This window comes from Tigriopus californicus, chromosome 3 (assembly GCF_007210705.1).
Source record: "Tigriopus californicus strain San Diego chromosome 3, Tcal_SD_v2.1, whole genome shotgun sequence".
NCBI lineage: Eukaryota > Metazoa > Arthropoda > Copepoda > Harpacticoida > Harpacticidae > Tigriopus > Tigriopus californicus.
This window is the reverse complement of record NC_081442.1, coordinates 7582764-7604009: the sequence shown is the minus strand read 5'-3', so window position 1 is coordinate 7604009 and position 21246 is coordinate 7582764. Positions and strand designations below refer to the sequence as shown.

Genomic DNA, 21246 nt, shown 5'->3' with positions numbered 1-21246 from the left:
AATATATCATGATATTATCTATTAAACCGCTACTTAGTTACATGGGACTCAGTGGTCCAAATTTCATCGTTCTTTGCCTTTGTTCAAAATGCCCCGGTTATTTGTTAATTTAATTTACCAAAGAATGAATGCCGATTTTTCACAATCACAAAAATGAAAGTTTATTTTTTTTTCTTGCATAGTCTCGCAATAGCTAAAAATGCAATATAATGTCACTTAAAACACACTAAAAGTGTAATCCTTGAAAATGTGTTTTACAATCATCATGTGTACACTTAGTTAAGCGTTCACTTTAACTCTGAAGACAATTCATACGTACAACAGACAATGTTCTAGATTTTGTCGTTTCTTAAAGACTTTGTTGAAACTAATAAAAAATAGCTTCTTTAAGACTTCATTGATATTTGTGAAATTTTCAGTGACCGCTGAACTAAATGTCTTTGGGACGGTACTAAAATAAATTTTATGTACCTATGGTTGTATAAGGTTTTAAGCTATCTTGAAATTATGCAAGAAAAAGAAAAATAGTCGTTCATTTTTGTGACATTGAAAATCAATTCTATTTTTTTGTGAAATTAGATTAACATATAGCTGGGGCATTTTGGAGCAAAAAAAAACGATGAAATTTGGACCATTAAATCCCATGTAACTAAGTAACGGTAGAATAGATAATATAACTATTTATATTCAACTGCTAACTAAGTGTGCTTCCAAATAAGATTGAGTAGGTTTTTGAAAATTTTAGCCTTTGTAATGTTTTTAAGTATGTAAGTTTTTTATTTGGGCTGGAATTCCATAAGGCAATAAAATCAAAATTATTTCCCATGATTTTTTGTGGTAGAAAAATGCCAGATGTGTTTGGAAATTACCCTGGAAACTTGATGGGGCTTTTTGAACACCGTGCTCGGCCTTGTTTCCATACGGCTCTAGCACGATCGGCCAGCACTGGTCCACTCCAAATCGCACTTTTAACATCGAGGAAATCCGCAATCTGAGTCTTTCTTTCCAATTTCTAATTTAGATTTTTCCCCCTCTGAGGAGATGTTTCGAGATTGGACTAAGCTTGAACTTGAACAAACCCTTATGCAACTACAATAATTGAACAGATGTGAGAAAAATGAAACATTGTAAAGTAACGTTCATTAAGTAGCATTCAAAATCTTCGATTTCTCTCAAAATAGAATAGAAAATCCAAGTAATTCTTGTAATTGAATGAAAAGTTGCGTATGGCAGTGCTTTCAACTTTCGAAAATTAAACTTAACTCGTGACTTCCTCGTTTTAAAATAGCCGCTCCAAATGCTTGCTATGTATGATGATTGACTCATTGAGACTTATATTCAGACGAAATATAATCTTTCATTTCAATACTAGTGGGAATTACATTCCTTGTAGTGGTTAGAGAAGCCCGTGAACAACTTGCAACTAACTAAGCAATAAACAAAGGATAATAAATTTTAAGCTGACCATCCTAAATGGCACCCTTTAGCGCAAACTCAACCTTTATCGGCCGAGTTTATGCACTGAAATTTAAACATAGCATTTTCTTTGTTTCTATCGCATGACTTGATTGATCGGCATCTGATTTTGTTAACCACGTGCATAAGTGGACAACCAATAAACACTACTGGCTACTGGCTACTCGCTCCATCTGTCACTGGACAACCCTTCGCTCAGTTCGCTTGGCTCAGGCATGATGGAAAAACTTGGTCGTTTCTCAATTTGGTTCGGAGCCCGGTAGAAACACTGACGTCCCCTTTTGCCAACTGTACCAATTTGATGACGTCACGATGGTGTGATCCAGGGTCTATGTTGAAAGAGTTCTGCATGACGATCACTTGTCATGTGTATTTCATATTAGGCTTAAAATAAGCCATAAGGTGATTGAAAGAAGAATATGCGTTATTTGTGGCATCCTCCAATTCTGAGCATGTTCTTTATTGAATGTAGTAAGTCCCTTAAGCATAGATTTAAAGGGTATAATCAAGTTCAACTGTAGGAAGTTGCGCCCCTTTTCTGTCTAACAGCCCGTCTCGAACAGTCTGCATTTCTACTGAAATATGCTTGAACTCGGGACCATTAAGACACTGGACTAATGCCTTTTAAGCATAAAAATCAATTTTTGTTTAAACGTCCCCATAAAAGCGACTAAAGGTGCTGAGCAGAACAGTCCAAGAGTCCAAATAGCCATGATTCAAATATCATGACTTAAAGACTTAAAGTCCAGGAGTTCAGATGTCTTTTTAGGGAGCTTTGAAGTTCTAGTGCATGATGGAAGGATGATGCCATCGCAGCGATTCCATGCCGGCGGCAAAAGTATGAACTTGAGCGCGAAGGTATGGCGTGATCCTACTTATCAGGGTGATCATTTTGAAACGTGCTGCCTCGTGTTTTACACATTTTGTCTCGAGCTCACGCGTCCGGCATTTGAACAAATGAGGACATTATTGGTGTAAAGTTTATTCAAGATGTCGTTTTTGTTGCGTTATCTAACTCTTTCAATGAGTGAACATGTCTAATCAAGGATGTCACAGAGCACAATCAAATCTTTGTACGAGAACTCATTTGGTATTTTTGAGTCACTCTGACGGTTGGTCATGTTTCCCATGTTCATCATCATCATGCCAACGAGCCAAGCCAAGCCAAGCCAACTTCCAACGCCCTCCCTCCCTCCCATCCTTCTCTCGTTGTCTCGTTCAAGGCAAGTCCATGCCAAGCTGACTCACCCTGGAAGTGAGCGAGTGTCCGTGGACCGGGGGCGTCAGCCGGGATTCGGCATCGAGCCCAATCCCTAGACCCGACCGACACTATTAGTCAATGATGTACGGACAGTAGAGTGGGTACAGTACTCAATGGTTCGAGCTCCGGCAGTGACTAGCTAAGGCCATCCTGCTTTCCGAAGAGAGGTCCTTCAAGGCTTAAGACTTCACTCCCATTCACAGAGTGATCTCGGTGAGCGTTCGAAGCTTGTGCTACTATCTATTTCTTGCGTATTCCTTTACACTCCCATTTCCCTGTCGTTCCACCGGCGGCGGTTCCTTCGGCGTTCCACGATCCCCCTCTGCTTGCCCGTTACTTGCCCGTTACTTGCCTGCTACTTGCCTACTGCTTGTCTCTTGTCCCGTCGTTCGTTCGCTCGTTATTTTGTGCCAGTGAATCCAGAGAGAGTGGAGCAGAAATCGATGGTCGCCTAGGCGAGAGAGATTCCTCACCGGACTTGACTTTCTCGGCAGACCGCGGCTTGCAGCCCCTACCGGCCTTGAAGCCCAGTTTGGAGCCCAACCCAATCGCGAGAACACATCGATTCGCATTTGCGGCTGAAAGCTGACGTACTCACACGCTCTTGCCAGCTCCTTTGCCCTTACACTCAGGCACTCAGGCACTCAGGCACTCAGGCACGAACGCACGCACACTCACACATGTAATACTGGGTGAGGAACACTCAAATTAGATGGAGAGTGAGAAGGTGTAGGAAGGAACAACTGGGGGAGAGGTATTCTGATCCACATACATATACTAATTGGATCCATCCCGTGGTCCCAGCGAGCCTCATTCGTATCATCTGACTGATTGACCACTTTGATCTTCCATTCCCACCATTGCCAATGGCTTTTTAGTAGGGAACTTTATCAGTGCGGTTTCTGTGTAGTGACTGTCGTGTTCAACTAGTGGATCTGATTCTGCATCTCAAGGCACAGACAACGTTCTTGGAAAGAAATTGGAATTTGGTAAGCTGCGACTTATCGATGTTATTGTTGAGTCATCGCAATAACAGCAAAATATCTATGGGTAAAATAGTGGTCCAATATAGATCTGCTCAGTTATTTTTTTAGAGGATTTGTTTGTTCTTGCCTAGGACAATGTTGTGTTCATGCTAAGTTGTGTTGAGTTCGAACTTGAGCAATGCCAAGGTCAAATCTATTCGCTCTCTTCGTTCAGGCCTTAATCGCAACAACGCCGATAGATCGGCAGCCGTTGCAGAATGCAGGGTACTCTTGAGAATCATGTTTTGTGTCATGATGTTATCCGATCGTGTTTGGAACTTAGTTTCCCCCACGCCAGTTTTTGGACTCATCCAGTTTTAAAAAACTGGATAGTTGTAATGAGGGCCGATTACTGCAGTTGCTTGTTCAAGAGATTAATGTCCAACATCCTAAACATTTTGCGTCATTCAATTCCCAGTAAATTTCGCCTCCTAATCGATATCTCTGTTGACCCTCAAGAATTTCCATTTAAACATTGTTTAGTGTGTGGAAGCCTCTCTGAGACTAAGTCCCATTTTCGTTGTGAGGAACATATCGCCCGTCTTGGCACTGATCTAAATTCCTTGTCGGTAAAGAAGCAATATCTGGGAGCACCTATTGCAATATCTATCCATCTTTAGATTCAAAGTCAGTAGTGCCTTTGTGTCGATTCTCGAATGTTTCTGGAATCAGGTTATTTGATAGTTCATATTCCGACCACCTTCTACCGGACAAAACTCGTATAATCGGCGGTCAAGTCAAAAAGTGCTTTTGTTTCTGAACCCAGGGCTCAGCTACTTACACTTCTTGCCCAATGTTGTAATTCTGAAGAACTTCTTGCAGGCTCACTTTGTGGTAGGCCTCATTTGAGATTTGTCTCGTCCTAAGTGGACCGATTCATAAGAATAAGAAGAACATCTCTTTTTATTATCGAAAAATGTATTAAATTTCCGAAATGTGGAAATTTCTTTTTTGGGGGGAGGGGGGGAGGAGGTTCTAAGTAACAAACTTGGTCAGAGGGAGCCTAGCCTTGCCAACGATGCCAGCCATCACATCGCATCGTCCATACGATAGACATTGCCGCTCCGTCTGTGGGTGTATTAAGTGTCTAAAAGGGGTTCCTATAGAGAAAAGACGGGGAGGGCAGTTGAATTGGGGCTGTTTTCATAAAAAGAAACTGCGCTAACCATTACAGTACGTCAACCATTACACTACATCTCCTCCCTTCTAAAGGTTCACTTCTGACGGAGGGATTTGAACCCCCGCCATCTCGGTAGAAAGTTCTTGCCTTGTTAGCCTTAAAGACCACTAGGCTGGACTAGCTCTTATTGAATGCTAATATCTGCCTTTTCTTTCTCGTGCAGGTTCCTGTTGTCTCGAAGAACTCAATTTATCACCATGGCGGAATACAGTGAGTAGTATTTTCCTTAGACTTCTTTAGAACTCGTTCTTCATTGATAGCAAGCTGCTACTCGTTGAGTTTGTTTCCTAATGATATGAAGTTTTCGAACAAATGACACCCTCTTCATGTTGTGACCTTCGACTCTATTTTTAGGCGATGAATTGACTCATTTCGAAAATGTTCGCAAGCTGGATCCTGAATTTTACCGAATCCATGCCAAGATTGCCACTAGTAGGCACGCAACCAAGAAACACTCAATGACGGCATTGAATGCATGTAAGTACTTGCTTGAAAACCGATGTCCGTTGTTCAGGGCTTTTACGTCTTAGATGTGCAATATTGAGCCATTATATAAGAAAGCCGAGAGTTCCTTAGCCAATAGAGAAGTGTCGGTCTTCTCTCAAGCTGAATCTACCAACATGTGTCAGCCCACCGGAGGTCCTTATTAACTAGGGTCTGTCCTTCCTATGTCTACGTAAGGGGAAGGCATTGTTCAATCATTACTAGTACACTTCGTCTTCATTGATCGTAAGACTTCGAGAAAGAAAAAGAAAGAGGCCTTAAAAGGCCCATAAAACGTCTTTCGAAGCCTTGGCGGATCTAGCCTAGAAAGTATGAGAAAGTCGTTCGGGGAAAGGGAACGTCGAGTCTTAGCCTGAAAATAAGACCCTTGTAAAACGTTAGTGGCTTAAAAGGGAATCTGTGGTTCGGCCGACTACAGATTGAAAAAAATTGACAATTTCATGCTCCATGACATTATTATTTAGAGGTTAGTTTTATCGAAAAAGGAATGGATCAGATTCTTAGAAAAGGCTGATTTTGAAATCCAACGAGGTGCTCGAAAGTGCGTGCCTATTTTTGAAGTTAGATAATAAATTCGAATATTCATTCATTTCAGCCAATCCCTTTTAACTAAATTGCGATGAATGTCACTAGTACTACGATCCACTAGACTACTTTGCTCGGTTGTGTTCTAAATCATTTGTTTTTCAACAGTACAAAAGTACTCACCATCTAGGTGATAAATTGTCGCCCCTGAGCTGAGAGAAGAGCTACATTTTGATTCACTTGTACATGTTTGAAAGCCAATGGCTCCTATGGGGGGGAGTATTTGCTAACTGCATGCAAGACCACTCATTGCAGGACAAGTTAACCAGCACGAATTAGCACCATAGACGTTCATCATGCACTCGCTCTCTTTACCACCATTGTTAATATTGCGTAGCAGGCTCAGTCTTTACGAGATTTGCTTGAACAGATGCTCGTATTTGTTCTCCGAATGGATAAGATCATGACGACTCAATTCTTATTACGTGGCTTGTTGTTTGTTAACACGACCTCTCTTGGAACGGGGTATGAGTCACATAAACGGAAAGGATGCGACATCTCGATGCATATCAATGTCCAGTAGCCTCCGACGGGCAACATGTATTATGAACGATGAAAATGTGGGCAAATCAATAACGGTGCTTCAATATCCCTCTCTTTATGTGCAGGTCTTCTGTTTTGTTTGTCCCTGGTCGGCCTGGTTGCCCTGAGTTATGTCCTCTTCGATCCCATGGTGAAGCATATTGTCCTCAAGAAGCTAGTACTTCAAAATTCGAGCGAGGTGGCTCATCTATGGGAAGAACCGCCCATCACTCCACATTTGAAAGTAAGTGGCGCACTTATATTTTGCCGAGTCTGCATATTTGATTGAAGCCTCCCAGTATCTATGTGGTTATTTCATATCAACTTAAAGCGAATCCTCATCGATTATTGTAATTTTTTTGTATCAAGTGGAAATGGCTTCAGAGAAATTGCGTAAATGACCTGAAAATTCAAGCATGTATCTGTCGAAGTTTCGGGTAATGTTTTCATTCCTCCTCATTTTTTTTGTTTCAGATCTACTTTTTTAACTTCACAAATCCAGAACAAGTGTTTGATGGGCTTGAGAAACCTAAGCTACAGGAGGTCGGTCCTTACGTTTACCAGTAAGTTCTATTTGGTTTACTATTGAGTTTTTCAGAGACAAAGAAAGGATTGACAGTAAAGATTACCTAAGTCAAAGGAGGCCTAGGAAGTTTGATACTTGTCTCCGGAGTGAAAAACGCATTCCCGACCTCTCAAGTTCAAAACTGTTGGCACGGTTCCAAACGAAATTCGTGTCCTTCTGTCAAGAATGTTCTCGAACTAAAACTGTACTCTAGGGTGTAGCATGTATACACGATTATCCAGTTGTTGTAACACAATCCGACGAATTCCGAAAAGAAATCCTAGTGCCTTCTGAAATTGGTGCAGCCAATTTCCTCACCCCAACTAATACATGGAAGTGCTCGTGCATTTCTATCTTGTTCTAATGATATCCAAAACTATTCATTCTAGTCAAAAATGGATCAAAGAAGGGGTCACCTGGCACGACAATGGTACCATGAGTTACTCCACGAGAAAGATCTATACATTTATGCCCGAGCTATCGGAAGGTCATCACTCCGAGGATATAATTACCACTCTGAATATTCCAATGCTGAGTTCATTTTATCAAATGAGAGATGCTAGCTTTTTCACCGTGTGGGGTTTGCAGACTATTTTGTACAGGTAAATTACCCAAGTTGTAAATTTTTCTCATGTAGTGACTTGAACAACTAACAATCTTTTTCTAACAACGTGTGTTCCATTATCCTTGCAGCCTTAAATACAAACCTTGGGTGAAAAAAACCGTGGAGGAGCTCGTTTGGGGCTATGACGAGCCTTTGTTCGAAGTGGCTAGTATGACTTTGCCCAATCCTCCTACATTCGATAAGTTCGGACTTTTCTATGATGTAAGATTACTCACCAAAATGAAGTTTTGTTTTGATATAGTCAGATAATAACAGTTTTGAATTTATGGACATTTATTTCAGAAAAACACCACCGGAACACTGCCAAAATATACTATGTTTACTGGAGAGAGAGATCCTTACAAACTCAGTAAAATTAGTCTCTTCAACGGGGAGGCTCATCTGGACTTTTGGAACGACGACCAATGCAACCTCGTCCAAGGAAGCGATGGAGCCACTTTCAGTCCATACATACAAAAAGTGAGGATTCCATAGTTTAAAGTCACAAGCATTTGTTTGGATCCTCCTTAACATGCTTTGCCAATTGTCTTTTGTAGGACGAAATCCTCTGGTTCTTCAACGATCAACTTTGTCGATCCTTGCCAATGACCTACAGCCAAACCGTCCACTCCAAGACTATTGAAGGCTTTAGGTTCGTACCGCGTGAGGACGTGTTCATGACTCCAGCCTCTTATCCGGCTAACGAATGCTTCTGTACTGATCCGGTTCTGTGCGACATGATTGGCGATGGCATGTTTGCCATTTCCAAATGCCAATTTGATGCTCCTATTGTCTTGTCTTGGCCTCATTTTATGGGCGCCAATCAGAGCTTCTTGAATGCTGTCGAAGGGTTAAATCCGCGGGAGGACAAGCACCAGTTCTATTTTGATGTTCAACCCACAACAGGGACAACGCTGGCTGCCAAGGCCAGAATCCAGATCAATTTTGCCATCAAAGCCTCGAGTTCGTTTGAGGAAGTCAGTAAAATCAACGATACGGTTGTCCCTATTTTATGGTTCGAGGAAGGTCTTGACGAACTTGGGGATGACCTCGTCTCCCTTATTTCCAAGGCTGTGACGGACCCTCCGCGCTACAAGAACTACATCTTCTGTGTGCTCTTGGGCCTCTCAACCTCCACCTTGGTCGTAGCTTTCGTAGCTCTGGTCAGGGTCTGCCTGAATCGCCGAGCCAAAGATCTCAGTGAGGATGCTATCTCAACGGTTCGCGAGACCGCACAGAAATTGCTCCATCAGCCTCATCGAGATGGAAACAACGAGTTCTCCCAACCCATGTTGCCTGCTACAGGGAGCAATAGTGGGATTGACTCGGGTTTGGTGAGCTCGGCCAGTTCCAGGTTGACCTCAGCCAGCCACAGTCGGAACACTTCGGCGGGTTCAGCCTCGACGTTTGGCCCGGTAGATGCTTCGGAACAGTTGGAACTTATCATCAGCAATGAGGTTGATGCCCGGACCATTTGCTCAAACGCGTCGAATTCCACGTCAAAGGCTAAAAAAGCCAAAGCTAGTAAGAAAACCAAAGGAATATTCAACATCCGAACCTAAAATCTGATCTTGAAGATGGTGCATTAATTGCCCGCCCATGTTATGCCGTTGGCACGGCCACCAACCCGGATTTGAATAACCAAACCCACCGAGTGTGCCTTTTCCTGAATTCATTAGTTCGAAAGGGAGAAGAGAGGGCACCAGGGTCTCGGATATGATGCTATGTCTCACAGTTTATGGCGGACTCGAATCATCGATGTCATCCTGACCCTCGTTTTCCCTGCGTGCAGTCTAGGAAATCAATTTCTCAGTTTCCTTGCTGAATCTTGAAAGACCACGAATGTGTTTAATCTCGTCGCTCTGTTGAACAGAGTTTGTGTTAACTACCAAAATGAAATGTGGTGATTTTCCCTGCGATATCTTGTAGTCAAAGTTCTCCCCAAAGATCTCAGAAAAACACCAGGGCCCTTTGCCTTTTCCCAAATTTCTCTTTGTGGACATTTTAAGCCCATCTCCCAGGCTTGATATTTTCCCCCTGTTCTTTACTTTTTCCATCATCTAATAACCATTATCAAACAGAGTATGAAGTTGCCATAACCACCGTGTGAGCCAAGTCTTTCGAGACGAACCTATATTATAGCTGAAAAACCAGTTCGAACGCGATACGAGCAGTATTTTTTAATCATCATGAAAGAAGTTCAGAACAAAATGGCCATGTTTTTGATTTTGTCCCCATATGAATGAACCTCCATTGCCGCCGCCCCCGCCGCCGATCCCACCCCCTCTCAAGTTCATCAATGTTCAGAAGAGAGGTATACGATCCTTGGTTCCCCATTTGAATAACCGTTCTGCAGACGCGGCGATACCAACACATTCAGTGTTGTTTCCCACTCTGATATTATAGTTCATAGTTCTACCAGTTATAACCTATCAACCAAGGATTGGTGTTTACCATCTCGATGTACTCACCCTTTTTGGGCAAACATCGTCGTTTCTTGAGAACGAAATTATGTGAGCGCGAAATCGCAAGCAGGTCTGTTCTTGGCCCTGTTAAAGATGTTCCTGTTTGGCTGTGCATTAACATATTTAATATGACAACACAAACCCCATCTCGAACCTTTAGATACCAAATTTTGAAATACATCTTTCTGTTCTGTTAATACTTCGTAGATGTTGGAGGCGCCATTAAATTGATTAAAGTTCCGTGTTGGTAACTCATAGAAATACAGAAAAGAGTCATTAGCTTGAACATCAGTTAACCTTTTGTTTTGAACGAAAATATCGGTGCAACTGAGTGGGTGAGTTTTTGGGTTGATAATCGATGCAGTCATTGCCATATTTTCAATTAGTAATGAGTATCACATGGATTAAGTTGCTTTTTACCTTTCATTTTGTCAACTTTAACCTAACTACAATAAAGATGTGGCGATTCCCACGTGTTAATCAAAAGGTGTCAACTTTTCTCTTTTTGATCTACGATGAAATATCTGGTCAGGTTTGTATGTACCTTATAAGGAAGAGAAATACCCATCATCACCCGAGGGGTCTCAAAATCGATCCAATTTTGCCGATCCCACCTACATGATAGGTTCTACACTATTCACGCAAGGCGACATTTTCTGCATTATGTATTTGTTTCATTGTTGTCTAACGTAGTAAGAAAGTGAATCGGGTGCATTTAAAAAAAAAAATCTATAATCTTTAAGACCTTTAAAATGACAAATTAGTCGGCCGGGCCGGAAGGTCGACAATCCCTGATAACGCTACCCTGTTTCCGGCTGTGTTCACAAGAAGACTATGTTTCTAAAGCTAGGATGCCATAAGAAACTCATTGTTACACCGAAATATTTTTTGTGTCTGTTTTGTTAAGGGAATGGGATGATCCGCATGACTAGTTTCATCGCCCGTTTCCGAGATGAATTGGGCCATATTTGGGGTTCACTTTGGCAATCAAAATACCTGATCGACCCGATATTCAAGGGCTAACCAGCCCGGCCAACTCTAATTCGTTGGTGGAAATGATACTGTATGAATATAAAATCAAGTAAAATGAATACCATTTTCCGTTTGAACTGTTGGGAACCCATTCCTAGTAGCGGTAAGGAAGTCGTCAAAAACAAAATCAAAATAAGTTTCGTAAAATTATATCACTAAAAAAGTGGGTTTGAAATATAATAGAATATAATAATGTTTCGGCCTTAAAATTGACTTTGGCAATACATCTTTGTCGCTCATTTTTTTGTTGCCACATTGTCCTCTTCGAACTAGTATTGTCATTCCTAAAAAAACTGGAAAAGATAGCCTGCTCTCTGCTTGGCTTGACCTGGAAATTGAATTGGGCAAAGTAAAGTCTCATTCTCTTTTTTAAGTCTGGTTATGACCAATTGTGTCAAGGCTAATGTGTTTGCTAACAATTCCAGAGGATTGTCTTTAGATTAAAGAATTGTAGCAACGCAGTCCTCGGCAAACTTCAGTTTTTGCTCGATTTGATTACCTTTGTTCCATATTCCCCATTGGCCTAAATATTCTGATTAGCAGAGATGAACAGAAATGAGGATTTCTGACTAAGCCTTTGGAATTCTTCTAGCGGATCGGAGAGCTTCAACTACAGTAGACAACCTAGTTTGAACTCCAAGAATACTCAGAGATCTCGATTTACCTGTTGAGTGACGACAAAGTGGTTTTTCCTCGGTCTGTCAATAAACCTCGCCACTAGGTAAAAAATGACTAAAGGGCTGGCTTCTTCGAGTCTAATGATCCAACCTGTTCCACGCGATTTCCACGGCACTCACCAACGTCACATTCAGTCTCGATCTCGAGCCTTGAGATAACTAACACGAGAACGTGCATGCCTGGAATCGTGGTGCCCCAAGCATTCGATATTATGCCAATGGGGTAAATATTACAAATGACTCTTGTATTCGATTGATCGCCAGTTGGTCGGCTCCCGGTGCTTCTTTCTCCTAGTACTGGGTGGCTTATCCTACTGTACTACACCCTACGTATTGGATATGGAGACAAAGCCGGTGGGAAACGGGAATGAGAAAATGCCACAATATGACAGAAAAACCACCATTACCGCATGTGTCAGTGCTTCTCATTGAACGAGTATGTACTATTTCATTGGCGAAGAAAAACTGCTCATAGTTATTAGATAATTACCGACAATGCTAGTCAGTGTGTGTGCGTGAGCGAAGAAAAGAAATATTTCCCCTGATTGAAGGCATCCATCACCTCATCTGGAGATTTTCGCATTGTACTCCACATAATTACTCGACCCCGAGGTAATATGAGGAAACATCCATCTCGCTCTGAGTGATTCCACCGGGTGATTAGTTTCACTTGGGTTTGCCAATTTTTCAAGATCACCGAGCTCCCGCAATGAACTCTATGGGCGTGCATCGTGACGTGACTCGTGACTCGGGTGTTATTTGAAGAGAAGCATTCCACGAGTATTCTACCCCAGGAGCAAATCTCTTCCTACCAGAGCAATGATGACAAAAATAATCCGTTTTTTGCTTCACTTTGCTTCATATTACGCTTTCACAGGACCTGCATCTATGATACTGTAGGTATCAATTATGCTCTAGTTTCATGTAAAAACCATTCTTAGCTGGGATGCAATCAACCACTCTCTTTCTTTGCCAATGAAAATTTTAAGGTGAGGGTATTTCAAGCAATGACAGCAATGTGTCCTTTACTCAAGAATTCGTGGCATATTGTCAATGCGTTCTTCAATTTTTACGAGTCTTTTCATGCAAACTACCTCAAACTTCACCAGGAGGTATGTGATCGGTCATCGTTGAGCAGCAATCAAACCTTTAGAAAAACCTTTCAGATGGTTACTTCCCTCGCCCCTTTGTAATGAAAAAGTAGCTCATTAGAGTCAAAACACTTGTTGACGCAATGGTCGATCCTAATGGAGATTTGTTTAGTTTAACCTCAAACCTACATTCTTCGTGCTAAGGCAAGAGCCTCGTTATCAATCTTTCAAATACAAAGAGCTGCCCTTTTTATAACCTTGTTAACATCTTTTAAAAAGCTAAGAATCAATCAACTCTAGAATTCGCCCTCTAAGCCCCTCCCCCCTCCCTACCAAATGGTTTTGTGGATAACCTCACAGAGTACACCAAATTTAAAAGAGGCATTAAAAGCCATAGAGCAAAAGCGAGGACGTGTCATCTTTACATTTTGAGGAAACACAAGGCAACTTGTAAGTAGGATCCGCCCTGGTTTGGGCGGGAAATTGAATAGTCGAACCACCCAATCTCAATTCATTATTCTCACCCTTGGTTACTTTGACCTCGCGAGCACAAAAAACCAGACCACTTTCGGCTGGAATCCCAAAAATCTTCCAAGGTTTCCAGTTTCCAGAGAAAATTGAAATTTAATGAGGATCCTGGTTTTGCTCTGGCAGATTTCTCATTTGATTTTGGAATTTGCCCGTAGATCGTGGAATGTCATATTTGAAATCATTAGCATGCACACAGTACATAGAAACATGAACATCCATGAACGACATCAAAGAGAACAATGACTCGAAAAAACCTTTGCTGACTCGATCAGAATACTCTCAAAGAGATCCTTTGATGTCAAGACATCAGATTGGCACTTTTTTCCAAAACGTCTGACCTCTATGAATGGTCGATAGTGAACAAAACTTGAGTTATGTCGTACGACTGGATCTTCGATCGAATGGAACTGAAAAAGATGAAGAAAAATATCTTAGTAAATAGATGGCAATACCTTATATTCTTGATCTTTCCAACTTTGACGCCTCGACGAACATTATGAAAAAAAGGATCCAATGTAAGGAGCCTCCTTTAAATAAGCCATAATTTCTCCCGGAAGGGCGCTCTTTTAAAAGAAGACCTTCGATCCAAGAGCAATCTTCATCAGCACAGCATAGATCTGAGACGCCACTGAAAGTTCTTGAAACATGATCATTGCCTCTTCCTGGCAGCGAGCGACAACCTTCAACTTGACAGAACCAAGATCGACGTAGTCAAATGAGATGGGCAGAATACTCTTTGAGCACTGTGTACGCGCACATATCATCATGAACTTGCGCCTCTTGTCGTTCTTGATTACTTCAGATCAGATTATGAATTCGTGTGACCCGTTGGTTTGTGTGCAAGATTAATGCACGTATAGATCGAAGGTTAGGGAGTCCTTCAAACATATTATTGCCATAACTGATGATGACCTGTCCGTCCGTTTGATTGCAACCCATTGAAAACGTCCCACACATGTCTCGTTGGGTCTCGGGTCTCAAGAGTGTTCGGAGATCTGAAAGTGCCGGAATGATCATGGTAATAATACATAGTCAGACGCCGCCGCTCATTTTATTTGTTGATGGTCGGAAGTAATTAAGTCGGTGCCGCCCAAGTCGATCTCTTTCTTTCGCCCTTTTGTAGTGCGTATCGTTCCCAGGCCCTGGCGATGGTTCTTGCACCACCCATTAACACCATCCCGCCCTCGATGACAGGCGATATTTCCCAATCTTGAATTCAAACGCCAAGTTTTAATCTGACAAACTTGGCGACAAATTGGCTCTTAACGAAGCAACTCCATCGACGGGTGCATTGTCAACCCGAGGAGGACAAACATGGAACTCCTTAGCTGGTACATGTAGGGTAGGTAGGTAGGTATGCTATTGTATGTGTAGATAGTACCACTATTTTTAAGGTGCACTCATAGGTTTGAACCTGATTCACTTGGTGCGGAGCACTTTGGCACGCACGTGGCTCAATGGATGGAGATTCAAGGCAGTCGCTCTAAGTAGCGTTAAATCCACTTCGAGACCAGAAACGCCCCCTCAAATATGAACAAAATCCAACAAAAGCATTTCAAATCAAGAAATTAAGGTTTGAGTCGTCATCCTATTCCTATTTCAATTCCTCCTCCTGATGATGCTCCTCCACTGGAAGGATGATGATGATGATGATAATGATAATGACGATGATGATGAAAACGATGAAGGAAGCTGAAAATATACAGTTACTGAATATTTTGTCCCTGTTTGATCGTTCTAAGCCAAGACAAGTTCTTTGGGCCCGTACGAAGACTCGAGAACAGGTCTGGGCAATGTCCTCTAAATTGATGAAAGAAACATAAATGCATTCAAATTCATGGTTATAATAAAGAGCACAAAGACGTGGAGAGCTCACTCACTCACTGCACTAGTAGTTTTGTTCTACACCTTGGCCTTTTTTGTCAACTCACTATTACGGATTTGGCATGCCTCAAGCATGATTATTCATGTTGACTGAGCAGGAATTTGCATATCAGGTAAATGATTTGTCTAGTACACAAAAGTTCTTCTACTGCTTCTTCACGTTCACGTTGGACAGACTGGGCGCACATAAAACACGTACTGAAATACAATACCCCATTCTCCGAACATCGCCGCTAAGAAATGCTCAGATCACCTCAAAATTAATTCACTTCATCATCAATTTCGATCTTGTCTCGATAGGCTCGATCAGATTACATTTTTGGCATGAAAATTCATCGTTGCTCATTAACAAGGCATAATACGCAATTCATTTTGCCCCTCTCTAATTCGGTGTTTGGCTCTTTGAAGTACGAGAGTGATTATTAAGAAATACTAGTTCATCTCATTGGCATTACAGTTGTCTTGCAATGAGATTGGCCAAGAATGATGCGGTCGCAAATTTGTGACGACGTATCCTTCTGACGCCAACTTATGTATCCGACTAAGTGGTGGCCTTGTTTACCTAATGAGATCCATTGTTTTCGAATTAATGTGCTTGCGATTTTTTCTCTCTTCTTTCCTCATGTCAAGAATGCGATCTACGAGCATCAACTGTTTCGTCCTAGATTCGTCGAATGAGTGTCTGAGTGAGTGAATGGTCCCTTCCCCCCGTTACAAATGGAATTGCATAAGAATAATTCAAGCGTTTGCACTGCACGTCACACCACAAACTCACACACATACACACACATACACACACATGGAGCTGGCTGAATGCCGCCACATTTCTGTTACTACATTTGAAGAGACCCATGACGAGTTTGATTTTGACATCTGCTGAAATCAATTCAATTCTGCCAAACATCTTGGCTTGAACATCGGAAACCACACAGAACTAGAAGGCTCGGGACCTCTCTTGACTAGTAGGGCTGAGAGCAATGTGCCAAGAGTGCCAAGATCAACCATAACTATCACATCTGTCCATCTGGTGAAAGATGGAGTGAACACCATTCATAATCAGATTCCAGAATGGACGGATTGAGAGATAAACGACGCGCTTCAAAACTGAAAATACTTCGGCGCACAAACGTCACTTCGGCAGCCAAACTCGGATCTCCCATCCACCTCTGCATACAATATGTACTCGTAGGTACAATACAGTTCAGTACCAAAGTGTGACGAACGCATACCAAATGTGTAAACATTGACATGATCAACTTGAGGTGATCCCAGAGACCCCCTCAAATCACTAAAATCGATGCAAATTTACTCAATCAAGCCAAACCTTTGCCAACACTGTGTTGGCGATCTTCTCAAGCACCACCAACACCAATAGGTACCACCCTCTGCCTTGAAATATTACAAATGTCTACTTGGCATGGCCTAGATTGGACACTGTGTGTTGTACACTGAAATGCCTTCACAATGTAAAATGTCACGGACATCTGAATTATTATTCTCATTGAAATCGTGAAAGATGTAATCATCCCTCGTATACGTATGCGCATAGTACGTAAGAGGCACGAGAGGGAAAGAAAAGTTCGTTGGTTCAACATTTACATCGCGTATGTCCTTGATTGTCTGGACAAGTCTTAAGGGTCGCATCTGGCAGAGTTTAACCTTGTTACCAATGCAATGTTTTACAACACCATTAGCCACGGACCTCAAGCTCAATCTAGGGATGAGAGTCAGTCAGATAAATGCTTTGGTGAGTTCAACGAACAGTACATATATGATGCTCAATGGTGATGCACTTGGCCACCTGCTTAAGTCCATTTTACGTAACGAAGTGAAGGACCTGTCGGGCTGATGGTGGCTGGCATCATCAGCATTCACTTCACTCATGTGGGGATTCTGGAAACGCCACCAATGAGATGATAGCTCTTCAAGCTTTTGGACTCCCTCCCCAAGAAGTTCTTCTCCCCATTTCCACCCACGCTCAAATGAAAGGACCCCACTACCTTCGTCATTGAGTAGAAGCTACGTAGAGAGGAGGCTTTGTCGATCGAGGATACACTAACACCCCCGGCTTCAAGCCGTAATGTTGATAATAAGTTTAAAATCGGGGTAGATCCCGATGGAATCAGTACCTCGTGTATCCCGAGCCACAAACCAGTAACGACTCGGGCATTGTTTTAATCTGAACACCACATTCGCATACTTGTCCCCCAATAAGGCATTCGAGGTTATTCCTCCAGATTCTGATTTACCTGTTGGCAATTGAACTACTACCAAACTGGATTCCCTTTTGTTGTTGTTATGGCGAGTAACTTTGGTAGCTACGCGCCAAAGGAAAGATCTTCTTCACCCACAGAAAAAGAGGGCTTAATTAAACCAGTTGTTATGGAAGTGAGCATCGGCAAAAGGCCTTCAGTTATAGGAAATGTACTCCCTACTCTATCCTCTATTATATGTTACGTGGAATCTTTTTTCTGTTATTACAATTTAATACTAATTGATCTTGGTTGGAAGGAGGACACGCGTGACTAGCTCCATAAAATGCCAAGAAAATCAAGGCAACCTGTCTGAAACAGAAAACAGATCTTTAAGCGTTGGCAAGCTCCTCCGGTGTGGTTGGTTAACAGAAGAAGTTTCAAGATCAAGAAAAAATGTCACCAAAACGCAAACTCATGGAAAAAATTGCCATTCGTTGTAAAGTCAATATGAGTGCAAATGTGTAGGGCAGAACCGACGTGAGTCAGAACGACATGATTAGCAAGATGTTTCATCAATGCACAATATTCCAAACTAAAACCTTGGACTATCTTGAAAGAGATGAAAGATGATTTTCTGGCCAAGAGTAAAGCATGTTCTATGACTTGATACCCCTTAGCGAGTGTATAAAGGCTCTTCATGTGGCGTGGTAGGCGTTAAATCAGAGTCATCGGCTTGAACGGGTCTCAATGAGGATCACAAAGGCAATCATCCCTAACTATGCGTTGTAACTCTGTAAAGTGCTCTACGGAAGTGCTGTTGCTCGTAACGCATAAATCCACGTGGAAAAATTGCGGTCCTTGAGCGTATGTGAACTTCCTCACCTCAATTTCCCAGAATCAATGCTTTGGCCAAGATCCAATGGGGTACGTGCTAGAGTCCTACATACGGGAGTATTGGCAGCCCTCACATGATTGCCCCTAAACTAGGAAAGTAAATGCGGATGGGGGACGTTTGGTAATTCTTGCTTTTAACACGAATTTGCGCTTGTCATCACCGCAACTTACAAGCGTTTCAAAGACGAATTCACGAGGCTCTGCACTTGAGTCATGACCTGAACACTATCATTCTGCAATATAAGGAAGAGGAACGAAAGAGCGACCCTCGGGAGTCCAGCATGCACGACATCTCTGAACTGCACTACTCTAAAGCATGGGTAATTCGTACGGCATTATTTCTTCCAAACACATACTCACACGCTCTTCGTCCCCAAATAGCGGCAAATCATCCCTCACGAGTGTACATACGGGCAATATACAGCAAATAGTGAATACTACGTAGCTACCTCAGAGGAGACAACGAAGACGATGGGCAAATTTGGTCACAAAGAAACACTATTGCGACACATTAGGCATGCGTTTGTGTGATTGAGTGAGTGTGTTTCTGTGTGGGAAAGAATGCGTAGTGATTGTGGTACCTTCTCCTTTCGAGTCTGCTGGGTACGTTTCGAGTTCAGTACCGTATTCAGCGGATGACAACACGTTTGGATGACAACATGGGACTTGGACTTGACTTGGCTTTGGGATAGAAATCGGTGGTGGTCGTCGTTCCAGTCGTCTTGAAGAAGGAAGCTCTCTGGCGCGTTTGATCTCGTCGGTCAGCAGTCAGCAGTCATTCAGCCATTCATTCCTTCACTCACTCACTCACTCACTCTGTCAGTGAGTGAGTGTCTCTGGCTGCCGAGCTCTGAGACCAATGCATTCGTTTTGGTTCCTGTTGTAGCCCACCTGAAAACTGAAAACGCCAATTCATTTCGTTCTTAATTAAGAATTAGGAAACATTTGGTAGATTTTTGCCACACACCATACTATTAACTGACTTGGCAGCGATCCACTCGATCGAGTTAGGAATTAACTGTAACCCCTCATATCTCTTTTTCCAGTTCAGGTGGAAATCCTGCCAATCTGCCAATCCAGAGGATACACATCAATTGAAGTGGAAGAAATGAGGAGAGAAAGATGGAAGGGATGTCGGCTCATAGGTCCAAAAAAAGATACTTTGAACATCCTCATCGAGCTAGAAATTGAGGGTCTATCCAGCCATTAAAGGAAAGCATCAATTTCATAGCCCCTCAATTAGATCCCCGGCTGAAGAGGAATAGCCCGAGGAACAAGAAAATGAATCCTAGAACAAGAATATTTTGTAAACAAAACCAACTTAAATACCATACCTGCAGTCCGTAGTAGATTTGTTCGTAGTAATATCCGTGCAGCTAAGGCATTCCCTTTCCTGGTGATCGATGTGCCTATATGTATTGTCCAAGTGCAAAATTCGACATCGTCGCGGACAATGAAATTTGTTTGTCAACACGTCCAACCAACCAACCAACCAACTAAGGAAAGAAGGAAAGAAATATAGAGGAAGAGCTTCTAGAAAATCATTCGATTTCACTACCAAAAGAAATAACTTGGTTTAGCGAATTCAAGGAGATCCTGCCTTTTGTCGCCAGATGCTTGTATCGGAAATCTTGATCAAATACCCACTGTGCAAGTAGGATAAGGCGGAAGGACGACCGGATGTTTTCGGTTTTCTTGGCACGTTTTTGCACTGAAAGGAAAACAATACCACAATGAAAGGGCAAGCAGACTCATTTTGTATGCTCAATGATTTTTTTTTCAAAGAGCCGAACCATACTTTGTGAGGCGATTTTTTCCTAATTAGAGTGGTTTGCACCCCCTCAAAAAGGAGAAGCGAATTCTAATTTGGCATCCTCTTATGGGTAAGTCGTATTTCCAGCGAGGCTTAGTATTCCAAGTCAGTCGGGTGGTGACAATGCACAACAATTGTCATGGGTAATAGGGGAAGATTCGGCATTTCGAAGCATCTCCTCCCAATCACCAATTGAGAAGAGCATGATCGTCAAATCCCTCATCGGAGCAGCGACAAATTGCGATAATGCGAGAACGTCGGAAAACACTTAAGGGACCGGAGAAGACTAATTTGCCCAATGGGACCAAAAAGCGTAATTCTGATTTCCTCTCCATCAAGGACATTCCAGGGTTTTTTTTCACACTCAGTTCTAATTACCAACAAGCCCACCTCCCAACACATCCTATGTGGTTGATATCGTTTTGGGATGTCGTGAGTACGATAGTGTGAATAATAGTGTACAACCATCTTTTAAAGTGTTGTCTAAAGTCATAGTCGACTCATTTCTGATGTCATCTATTTGATGGATGAAACTTTCACCTGATTCTGTGAAAGATAACCGACTAATCACCACTACACCACAGGTTGGTCTGGCTGTCATACCATACCTCGTTAGGATATTGCGGCTCATCCCACCTCCTTGGCCGTTAGAACGTTAGTGCAGTCTGCACGTTCACTCTTTGTGTGCATGGGTATTGTACAGCATATACCTACAAAAGTTGATCATGCCTGATAAGCAAGGACGGAAGTATTCAATTTTGACGAGTTTTGGATGCCAAGCAGTATCGTACACGTTTCGTCAGGTATTCAAGTGTTTGAAACGTTTCACCTAAAATCGAGAGTAGCTCAAAAACTGGTTATGATAATCCCCACACACGACTCCGCTTAATCCGCGCAAACTTCCTGCACAAGGAAAGTGTTCAATATTAGCATCATCAATGG

At 42.2% G+C, this 21246-nt stretch overlaps 1 protein-coding gene across 2 annotated transcripts; it reads left to right on the top strand.

Annotated features, from left to right (window-relative positions):
- The first annotated feature begins 2719 nt into the window (after positions 1-2719).
- On the top strand, positions 2720-10384 carry LOC131877420 (lysosome membrane protein 2-like). Of its 2 annotated transcripts, none has more exons than XM_059223078.1 (9): positions 2720-2950; positions 5106-5152; positions 5297-5419; positions 6640-6797; positions 7028-7116; positions 7508-7720; positions 7812-7944; positions 8026-8202; positions 8280-10384. In XM_059223078.1, the coding sequence occupies exons 2-9, from the start codon at positions 5140-5142 to the stop codon at positions 9282-9284; spliced, it is 1911 nt and encodes a 636-aa protein (XP_059079061.1). In that variant the 5' UTR covers positions 2720-2950; positions 5106-5139; the 3' UTR covers positions 9285-10384. The 2 variants fall into 2 exon arrangements, with proteins under 2 accessions (XP_059079061.1, XP_059079060.1); XM_059223077.1 differs by lacking the exon at positions 2720-2950 and adding an exon at positions 2983-3726.
- Positions 10385-21246: the final 10862 nt, after the last annotated feature.